Raw genomic sequence first — 11,422 nt, 5'->3', positions numbered from 1 at the left:
ACTCCCTGGAAAAGACCCTGATGTTGGGAAAGATGGAGGGCACAAGGAGAAAGAGACGACAGAGGACGAGATGGTTGGACAGTGTTCTCGAAGCTACCAGCATGAGTTTGATCAAACTGCGGGAGGCAGTGGAAGACAGGAGTGCCTGGCGTGCTCTGGTCCATGGGGTCACGAAGAGTTGGACACGACTAAACAACTAAACAACAACAACAACAACATTCCACATCCCTCCCATTCCATTTACAGAAGCCAACTGGACTGGCAATTGAATCTGGGAATTGGCACTGGCCACCATCCTCCACCAATCCAGATACCTGATGGCTAGTTTAGAGGGCACAAATCCCGCCACACGCACACACAGTTCCATCTTCCAACACCTCACCACTGCTCTCTGTCCCTTAGAATCTGATCACCAAGGCAGACGCTCCACCCTGCCGAAAGTTAGAGCCAGCCCTGTGTGCATTCAAAGAATTCCAGAGGCTGAAATTGCCTTACTGTGCAGTTCAATAGAAGATTAAAGGACTGAAGGATCACCACTCTCTGTCCTGCTGCCTAAAGTCACCCTTTACAGGAGTGATGGACTGCTCACAAATGATCTCTAAACTCATTTAAATACCATGTGATTAAATTGTAGGGAGGGACAGTCTACTGTAGGTGACCTGCTGCAGCCCCAAATGTGTCCATGTTAAGAAGCATGCATTGGGGGCAACAACAATGGAATGGCTAGGGATTAAGTCAGGGGCTGAGGGGCTCCATAAATTGAGACCCAAAGGAGCAAGGCAGGGGTGAGGAACCTGTGGCCCTCCAGATGTTGCAAGCCTTTTTGGCTAGGGCTACCAGGAGTTGGGGGATGCGGGTGGCGCTGTGGGTTAAACCACAGAGCCTAGGACTTGCCGATCGAAAATGTCGGCGGAGCTCACCCTGCAACGGGGTGAGCTCCCGTTGCTCGGTCCCTGCTCCTGCCAACCTAGCAGTTCAAAAACACGTCAAAGTGCAAGTAGATAAATAGGGACCACTCTGGCGGGAAGGTAAATGGCGTTTCCGTGCGCTGCTCTGATTCGCCAGAAGCGGCTTAGTCATGCTGGCCACATGACCCAGAAGCTGTACACCGGCTCCCTCGGCCAATAAAGCAAGATGAGTCCTGCAACCCCAGAGTTGGTCACGACTGGACCTAATGGTCAGGGGTCCCTTTACCTTTACCTTTACCAGGAGTTGGAGTCCAGAAACATCTCAAGGGTCACAGGTTCCCCATTCCTGTTATTGTGAGGTCTTCAAAGCACACCACAGGGCAGCAGCATTGTGTCCTTTGCTGGTGCCCGGGGCACAGAGGGTAAACAAAACCCACTGCATCGGCCAAGCCTTATTGCTGCCACTTGCCAGATGAGCGCAGGGCACAGAGGATTCTCGGGGCCATGCTGCACTGCCAGTGGGGAGCCCGACTGGCCGATGTAGCACTTGGCAGGTGCAAACCCTCCTCCCCATTCTGGTTGGGTGGCCATTCAGCGAGGAGGCTGGGAGAGTGGAAGCAAGGCCAGGCCAGGCCAGGCCAGGCTTGGCACAGGGCTCTTTCTAAGGGGCTTTCTCATCTGTTTTAGAGCCTCATACTGGAGCTCAGTTGGTTAGAGCATGGTGCTGGTAATGCCAAGGTTGCAGGTTTGATCCCCGTATGGGTCACCTGCATATTCCTGCATTGCAGGGGGTTGGGCTAGGAGGTGGTCCTTAGGAACGCTTCCAACTCTATGATTCTAGGTATAGATGTTCTGCACATTCCCTTACAAAGGCAAGCATTGTGCAAGTCTTTGCGAAGCCCATGCAAATATCTGAACGGGGAGTGAGTTAACTTCCTCGTCTCCTCTCATGGCCATCAGAATAGTGCCATCCTCAGCAGAGACGTAGCTAAAAGCTTTCCTCGTCTTATCCTCCATCTTACATTTATGAAGTCAGAGGAAGCAGTGACCACAAACTGAAATTCAAGGCCCTGGCAGCACGCTCCGTTTAATGTACAGTGGTACCTCGGGTTAAGTACTTAATTTGTTCCGGAGGTCCGTTCTTAACCTGAAACCGTTCTTAACCTGAAGCACCACTTTAGCTAATGGGGCCTCCTGCTGCCGCCGCGCCACCGGAGTACGATTTCTGTTCTCATCCTGAAGCAAAGTTCTTAACCTGAAGCACTATTTCTGGGTTAGCGGAGTCTGTAACCTGAAGCGTATGTAATCTGAAGCGTATGTAACCCGAGGTACCACTATACATATAGATGCACCTGTATTGTTTTGTCATGAAGGAAGTATGATACATATTGAGGAGGCACTGGAGTTGGGGGGGGTTAACCCCCACTATTAAAAAAAAAAACACAGAACAAGTTGCAGACCTCTGAAAAAAAGATTGGGAGTCTCATTATGGAAATACTTTGATTCTTGGGAAACTGGGCACACACAACAGCCGTGATCCTGCACAGTGGGCTAGCAGCTTAAAGTTAGGTGTGAGTCCCTCAGCCAGATAATACCCACCAAGCTTGAAAACAGGGTGAAACTATTTTTATCCTTTAAGCCAAGGATGGAGAAGCTGAGGCCATTTAGCTGTTGTTTGACTAAAAACCTCATCATCTCTGACTTTTGGCCATGCCGGCTAATGGGAGCTGAAGAAGACCTCAATTTCTCCACCCCCATGTTAAGCAAAGACCCTGCAAATTTTTAGTGCCACCATAAAAGTCCTCCCTTTCTTACAGTGCAATCTAACCATGTCTACTCAGAAATATGTCTTATTGAATTCAATTGGATTTACTCCCAGGTAAGTGGGGCTAGGGTGCAACTTCAATCTCATTGTCATTTGCACCAATGGCTGTGAATTAAGAAGCACAGGTTTCATCCTTCTTTCCGTATTATTTTACTTACTTAGAAAAAAAAGTTATACAGACTGTTTCATCTCTTAAGTGGCATGCACAATAAAATTTTCTATAAAACACAGCCGAAATCTACAGCACTGTTAAGACAGGAGAATAATAGAAACAGATAAAATCAATAAAACTTTTAAGACAAACATAGGCTAAGTTCTATGCTAGGGTAGGTTTGCAGAAATAAAAGTTTTCAGCGGACATTTACTGCCGCTGCCTAAGTATTTGTCTCAAAGCACTTTTTGTTTTAAAGATGAAATTCTATTTGAAATGTTTTAGCACAGCCTAGTGGACAAACAATGGAGTTGCATGGAAACCTAGTAAGACACCTTTGGGCACCTGAAACAGACGGACAGCTGTCCCTCTTAGTACAGTATATTTTTTTATTATCTCCCCACCTGTTGTGAAACAATTCCCCACCTTTCCTTCATCTACTGCTTGACCCTAATTCTGCTCCTGCCAAATTACCATTAAAATATTTGATACCTTGCTATTCTCACAGGTTTTAGACTATCTACATACCCAGGGACAATTCTCTGTCACATATACCTACCTGAGATGGACCCAGAGAAAAGTACCATAAAGTAATTATTAGACAAGCTGTGATGTTTGGTGTCCTACCTCTTCTTAGCCCATAGGCCTCTTCTTAGCACTGGATGGAGGTCAGGTGAACCCGAGTTGACACGAATTTCCCCCTAAGCTTTATTTTATTTATTCTTTATTTATTCAACTTATACACCACCCTATACCCGGAGGCCTACATTCATGAGGTCCCGTTGCTCGGTCCCTGCTCCTGCCAACCTAGCAGTTCGAAAGCACGCCAAAAAGTGCAAGTAGATTAATAGGTACCACTCCGGCGAGAAGGTAAATGGTGTTACGTTGTGCCAGAAGCGGCTTAGTCATGCTGGCCACATGTTCCAGAAAAACTGTCTGCAGAGTGGACAAACGCTGGCTCCCTCAGCCTGTAAAGTGAGATGAGCGCCGCAACCCCAGATTGGTTCGTGATTGGACTTAACTGTCAGGGGTCCCTTTACCTTTACCTTTATACTTGGAGGCCTACATTCATATTTTACTTTCTGCTCATGGCAAATATCAAGAATGTTAAAGGAAGCATCATAATAATAATAATAATCATATAATCATAATCATAATAGCAATCTGACTTGCAAAGGTGTGCTGGAGTAATGCACACCATCTGTAGAAGGAAAAATGTAGCCTTGTGTCTGCAGTGATTTAGGTTTAGATACAAGGGATGCAGGTGGCGCTTTGGTCTAAACCACTTGGGTTTGCTGATCAGTGGTTCGAATCCCTGCAACCAAGTGAGCTCCCATTGCTCTGTCCCAGATCCTGCCAACCAAGAAGTTTGAAAGCATGCAAGTGTGAGTAGACAAATAGGTACCACTGTGGCAGGAAGGTAAATGGCATTTCCATGAGTTCTGGCTTTCGCCACGGTGTTCTGTTGCACCAGAAGCAGTTTAGTCATGCTGGCCACATGACCCGTAAAGCTGTCCATGGACAAATACCAACTCCCTTGGCCTGAAAGCGAGATGAGCGCCACTCATACTATTCGCTTTCCTCAGTGCCACAGCACCAATACGAATTGTACAGCCCAAACTACAACTTTTTGTAAGTTGCTTTGAGTGACTAATAAATGCTAATAACCTTGTAACACCTATGTAGTTTGGCCCTGAAAACCATATATTTTGTGTTGCAGAAGACAGCAATTTAGGATGACCTGTAATGTGTGTGTGTGTGTGTGTGTGTGTGTGTGTGTGTGTATTTTTCAACCCACCTTGTTTATTAAAATGATGCCAAACCTTTTCTTTGCCTCAGAATAATTTCTGAGGGGTTATTTTTATCTGATATATTATTTTTATTTCAAAGTAGAAATAGAAATAAAACATATAAAACTTATTTTCATATAAAATTTGCATAATTTCAGGAAGAGTAGCATATACAAGAATAAAAAGAAAACCTATTTTAAGAAAAGCTTCATTCAAGCCAAAGAAAACTCTGTGTGTGTGTTTGTGTGTGTGTTTGTAATATTTCAGGTGTGGTAACATGTGGAAACCAAGTAAACTGACTGATGTCCGTCTAGCAAATTGCAAAACATTCAGTGTTCATAACTTACAAGCAACCTTTTTGCACATCCTAAGGGGAACAGTCAGTTGGATATCTATGAACACAGTGACATCTTGAGGCAGGTTCGAGAAATGCAAGTCTTGTAAAAATCTTGCAGCAGTACGGTTACTTCAGTATTAGAAAATGCTCAATGTCTACAATGGGCATTGTGCTGTGTATGCACCAATGCTACCATCTGCTCACCGGAGGGCTCATTCCCCAAACAGCATATAATTTACGCCTTCATCTGTCCCAGTTGTTACATGTCTCTCCCTTCCAATAGTTTAACTTCACCCCCAAAGGTGAATTCATCTCCATTGTCTCCCAAGACAGACAGACACCAACAAAGAACAAGTACCTAGGGGTGCCCAGTGTAATTTTCTAAACCTAACCCCCCCATGCCCCCACACTTTGATCTTCATTTTCTTCTGCCATATCCCAACCTTGTCTTAAGAGTCTCTTTAATCTAGAAGTGTTGTACTTTGCTTTGGCTATCTGCCTGTACATTTAAATCTGTAGTTGCATATGATTGGTGATACGTATCTAAACTGTGCCAGCGATTTTTCTCTTTTGTCCAAACAAACACAAACAAGTTAAGATTTCCTTTCCTCTTTCAGTGCTATGTAAAATACCAACTTGTAAAAAAGAAAATAAAGAGCTTGGTACTATACAGTTAAAAAACAACAACAACCACACGCCCCAAAGAGTGCAAATGTCATCAAACGATTAAAGATGGCGACTCTACACAAAAACACACATGCACAATTCACAGTATGCTGAAGCTATCTACAAGTTTCAAGTGACCTATTGCGTACCTTTGCGGGGAAACAATCTTTTCAGGAGTTCATTAAAAAAAACCTTTCTCTAAAGAAAACAAGAGTTTGGGGATTGTGTGGTGAGAGAGAAGATTCCCCCAACATTTGCTGCTGAATGAGCCATCTGTAGGACGTACAGAAGCCTTGAAGGGAAGAATAAGCTTTTAGGCTATTTCAGTTAAAATTGGGTTTGTGGGTCCATTGGAAGAACTTTCTGCTTCTCTTGATCCATCCTTTGCTTTAGATTCTTCCTGCTTTTCCACATTATTCCCGCTTGTCTGGACTGGAAGGCAGAGATCAACGGTAACAGAGTTAGCCCCTTCGTCTTCCTTTACATCATTTGGAATATTCACTTTGTGTTCTTGGTTTTTTTGCAGCTGTCCATTCTGGGCGGGATACACGCTGGCAATAGCATCGTACAAAAACTGATAATCCTCCTAAAAAGGAAGGAATTCAAAGAAGGGAAAGAGAAAGCAGCATGACTATCGGCACAATGGTGTCCTATACTGTTCTTCCTATCTCAAGTGGTTTCCCTGAGCAGGGAGCACGAAGCCTGGGAGACAGGCAAAGTGTGGTTGCTGGGCTTCTTGGCATCAAATTCTGCTGGTGTAAAACAGTGGGTGTTAATGAAACTACAGGGCGCCCAAGTTCCTAGGAAGCTTCTCATGGGTTCCTTAAACAATGGCAGATACGCCTCTTTGAAAGACAGCTAGGCTCTCACTACCAACCTTCCCTGCATTAATCTAGCATTGTTTGATCTATAGCAGGCAAGCTCAAAAAGCTCAACAACTTTGGTCAATCCAATGGGTAAATCACTGCCAGGTTTTTTTTTATAGTGGCAGTAGATTGCAGTCTCTTAGGAGTTGGACATGCCTGATCTATAGCATTTAAAAATATGGGGTTTCAACATTAAAACACAGTACTTAATTACTTAAACCGACAGAGCCAGTCTGCATTTTCACTGCACTCGCATTTAATTGTTTTATTTTTATTGTTTTAAGCCAAGTTTTGCTAGCCACCTTAAATCGTTTACTTTAAAAAGTAGGATATGAATATTTTAATTAATTGATTAAAGAAAGCCGCTCTGAGCCCGGCTTCGGCTGGGGAGGGCGGGATATAAATAAAATATTATTATTATTATAAGAAAGAAAGAAAGAAAGAAAGAAAGAAAGAAAGAAAGAAAGAAAAGCTCGATCCATCTGCTGAACTGCAGTGATATCTGTAGTATTATTCCCAAATAACAACTCAACTTAGTTTGATCCACTTACAAAGGAGGAAATCATTGCTGGCCGGGCTCGACGGAGAGATTTCACGGTTTGGAAAACATCTATTACGCCTTCAGTCTCTGCACTTTCCAAGAGATTCAGCAAAGCACAGAATACTCCTGTTTGCTGGGCACCATCACTACAAAATGATATTCCGGGAAATCAACCGTGTTAGTCTACAGAAGCAATATGACAGAAAGTTCAGCAATGCTTTGAAATAGTATGATATAAGTGGGACCTGCAGCCAAATACTGCGGACACCATGACCGCCACAACCACCAATTTTCTGCATTTCCATCTCAACAATCAGCCTTTAGTGGCCACAGAGCTTGCTCAGGCGTCATTGGGTTGTTTTGGGATATCTCCCCAACAAATAGTTATATTTCTGCAAACATTGATCCTCTTGTACTCTTTGTGCTCTTTGGCTACATGTGCAATGGTACTCAATGGCAGAATATTGGAAATACAAGGAATGGTGATATTTCATACAGAGCAGGAACAGACTATTCACAATCTCAAGGCTTGCTGTAGCATCTTGCCACATGTAGTCATTACAAGCCAAAGTACAATTCAGTAATGTAACTCGGTTAAGTTAGGAAGGGCTGTGACCTGGATGAGATCACATTTTATTTTATTAATTCTTTTCAGGCCAAAGCCTGAAATATGAACATGAAAGGATATAGCCAGTTATTGAAAGAATGTTAAATTATATATTTTATTTTGCAGCATGGAATACCTAAACACATTTTCAAGATGAGAAATGAAAACCAATTGTCTAGTGTGGCCAACACAGAGTGTTACTGCCGCATCTTCTTACTGGCTGCATCTGTAGCCTAACACAGCACAACAGATCCTGGCATTTTCCAATGGCATTTGGGATGTCGAAAAGCCCCTCACTGAGGTTTCTGTGTGAGCTAAGCTCAAAGTGGCCTTCTTTTTCTAGTAAGGAGGGTGAGGGGGGGAAAGAAAAATCTCGCGAATTTTCTCAGCAAAATACATTCTGAGGAATTTCTGCTTATCTTAGCTTATGTAACCAGTGAGATCAGCCTTAAAAGATCTGCACTCAGTCCTTTTAAAGAAAAAAAAAATGAGGTTCTGGTACTCATCATGATAACAGTGCCGTGGGCGCCAGTACAAAATGGCTGCCTTGAGAAAAAACTAAAAGAGGAGATGGTACTCCATGTCTGTGAATACCATCACAATAAACCCACTGCCCATGCTTATTCTTACCTTACGAGGGATGCAGGGGGCAGGGCACATAGAATTATAATCTTCCAGGTGTGCCCACAAGGTATGAAAATGTACATTGTGACCCAGCCCAAACCAAAGAGACGAGAGTTCTGGACTTATTACAGACAAATCAAACCAAATTCCATACCATATATAGAATGTTGAGAGAAATTGGAGAGGAAAAAATGGAAATCAAGCCTCAAAGCATGTTCCGATATCTCCAAAGTTTACACCTACCAGCAGTGAACAACAAGGGGGACATTGCTGCTCCGCATATTTGCTTCAGCTATTACATCTGGTGGTGGGAGCTTCTGTTTAAGGTCCTGGATCATGGTGACTAAGCTTTTCGGGTTCTCTGGTAGAACAAAGGTTTTCCATTTATGGTACTGGTACTGAAACACTTTTCGGGTTTCTTTCCTCTGCAAGAAACAGATGAAAGGGGAGGTTTTTCAAAAGATGACAAAACAAACCCGGAGGGAGTGGAAGTCATTTGGCTGAGAACCATTTAGAGAATGAAATTAATTGCACTCCTGTGCAGATAGATACCTGGGGATTTGTTCCAGAGATATTGAGCTAATTCACCATAATAATAATAATAATAATAATAATAATAATAATAATAATAATAATAATTTTTATTTATACCCCACCCTCCCCAGCCAAGGCCGGGCTCAGGGCGGCTAACAAGCAATAATAAAAACAAGTTGAATGAATACAACTTAAAAACAAGATTAAAATACAACATTAAAATATTGAAACATGACCCCATGACAGGCATAGCAAGGTCAGCGCAAAACTCCCAAAACTAGGGCGGGTGATCCGGTGCATGCAGCAAAAGAGAAAGCTCAAAGCCGCGTGCACAGAATATAAAAGCTTTGATCCCTCCGACCAAATTGGCAACATAGAAATTACCCCAGCAACCCAACCATCCAATTATTGCCCCAGGCCATCTTTCTAACCCTGCCTAGCAACAGAGGGGTGGCCTGGCAGACCCCACCGCAACACGTGCTCTCCATGAGGGAGAACACGCTTTGTGTGTCCCATATGGCTTTTGCATTTGGGCATTGCCACTGTGGTGTGGCATCTCACCACAGAGAGCAGCTTCCACATCACAAGACAAATGCCTGGCAGGTGTAAGGAATGAGAATATGGCTCAGGTATGCTCCTGTTTTGTTATTGCAAATTCAGAAATATGGTTCAGAATGGCATAATTACATTACAGATGCAACAGCCTGGCGCACAGGAGAAAGTGGAGGTGAATGGCAGCCCTTTTCACTTTCTCTCTTAATTTTTTGAAAGTGAAACAAAAAGGGGGAACTGGAAAGAAATCCAGTCCTTGTGTATTTACCTTCACGTGTGTTACATCAAAGGTACGGACAGTATAACTGGAACAATGGTTGACATCCTTCAGTTCAACCGCAATACCATCATAGGTCCTCTTTTCGTCTCCCCAGTACTGTGCAGAGAATTCCTAGAAAATGAAGAAAAGCAAAAAAATCACTGGTTCCCAGCACTGTAGCTTTGAGCTGGAAGATGTAGGGGATGCACTTGGAAAGAAGAGATGAGAGTGTCAAATCAGTATTCCATTGCTGTTTGTCCCAAAAAGACAAGCAAAAGCCTGAGTAGTAGAAAAAAAAAAGAGTTTTGGTATTTCTTAGGGGGAGACACCATGCCATATTGCAGACTCATAAAGACTAACCTGTGTGTCATCTTTCAGCTCCGTCAGCATAGCGATAACTTTCACTTTTCTTTGATACACCATGTTCCAGAAGTCACCAATGGTTTCTGGGAGAGGCCCTTGGGTTGCTATCATTGCATTTTGAAGCCAGTAGCCCTTTAAAAAAAGAGAGGAAGAGAGAAAGACCTGAATTTGTTGCAGATAAATGGGTGGTGGGATGCATGACGCCACACAGGGATTGATTTCATACCAAGTTAAGGGGGAAATCCAATCTTTTAATTTTCCTCTGTGTAATATAAACCAAATTCAGTCATCTGTAGTTCAGTTGGGAGAGATCAGTAGAAAACATTTAAAAACTTGCATATTGTTCTGCACCTTCATTTGCATGTCAGGCATTTAGTCGCCATTAGTTTTGTTTATTTTTTAATGGCACCTTGTGGTTTAGTTTTGAAAAAGTAAGTGATAATAACTTATCATTTTGTGCAGCTGGAATGGAACCTTGGCTATAAAGCTGGCATTTAAAATGCAAACCAAAACCCAGACCTCATCTCTTGGTTGCTACTTAAAAACTGGTTCTGTGTTTAAAATGACTTTAAAGGTAAAGGGTAAAGGGACCCCTGACCATTAGGTCCAGTCGCGGACGACTCTGGGGTTGCAGCGCTCATCTCGCTTTATTGTCCGAGGGATCCGGTGTACAGCTTCTGGGTCATGTGGCCAGCATGACTAAGCCGCTTCTGGCAAACCAGAGCAGCGCACGGAAACGCCGTTTACCTTCCCACCTATTTATCTACTTGCACTTTGACGTGCTTTTGAACTGCTAGGTTGGCAGGAGCAGGGACCGAGCAATGGGAGCTCACCCCGTCGCGGGGATTCAAACCGCCGACCTTCTGATCGGCAAGTGCTAGGCTCTGTGGTTTAACCCACAGCGCCACCAAAATACGCTATTCCAATGGACAATAGTTACATCAATGTGACTTAAAACCTATGAGACGGATATGTTATCCAAACATACATACAGTTATATAGGAAGCGTTGATATATTTGTTGGGCTCCTCGCATTCGCTCTCCTCGTCTGAATCCTCATCGTTGGAATCGTGCTCACTCTCTCGGCTGCCCTCCTCTTCACACTTGAACAGAACTCTGTTATAGTCATCTGCAGGGCAAGAAAGCCAGGGCAAAGGATGCCATTTAGATAGTTTCCAAGGAGTTAATGTCAACCCTCTGTCACAGAAACCAAGTGTGTGAAATCTACAGTTATTTCTGCCTCCTCAAATACTCACATGGAAGGACTGTCGAACTCCGATTTTTACTTTTATTTTCATCTCTGTTAGCTGCTCTCTGTGTCTGCCAATTCCTGTATGAAGGCAGTCGCTAAAGAAATTAAATATAGAAGAGATTATTAAGTAGAAATGCTAAATAATCA

The 11,422-nt window shown here is 43.3% G+C and overlaps 1 protein-coding gene across 5 annotated transcripts in view; it reads right to left on the bottom strand.

Annotated features, from left to right (window-relative positions):
- Positions 1-4,739: 4,739 nt before the first annotated feature.
- The window catches only part of LOC114598659 (receptor-type tyrosine-protein phosphatase C), an 82,648-nt gene continuing 75,965 nt past the window's right edge, over positions 4,740-11,422 (bottom strand). For all 5 annotated transcript variants that reach the window (XM_077928378.1, XM_077928379.1, XM_077928380.1 and 2 more), the window contains 7 exons: positions 11,280-11,370; positions 11,016-11,152; positions 10,021-10,155; positions 9,670-9,792; positions 8,559-8,740; positions 7,095-7,230; positions 4,740-6,263 (listed from right to left, as the gene is read on the bottom strand). In XM_077928378.1, coding sequence (XP_077784504.1) covers positions 5,991-6,263; positions 7,095-7,230; positions 8,559-8,740; positions 9,670-9,792; positions 10,021-10,155; positions 11,016-11,152; positions 11,280-11,370 — 1,077 coding nt within the window. In that variant the 3' untranslated portion in view covers positions 4,740-5,990. The remainder of the gene's footprint in view (positions 6,264-7,094; positions 7,231-8,558; positions 8,741-9,669; positions 9,793-10,020; positions 10,156-11,015; positions 11,153-11,279; positions 11,371-11,422) is intronic.

The sequence above is a fragment of the Podarcis muralis genome, chromosome 5, assembly GCF_964188315.1.
Source record: "Podarcis muralis chromosome 5, rPodMur119.hap1.1, whole genome shotgun sequence".
Taxonomy (NCBI): Eukaryota; Metazoa; Chordata; class Lepidosauria; order Squamata; family Lacertidae; genus Podarcis; species Podarcis muralis.
Note: the sequence above shows the minus strand (reverse complement) of the source record. Positions and strands in the feature narration are given on the sequence as shown.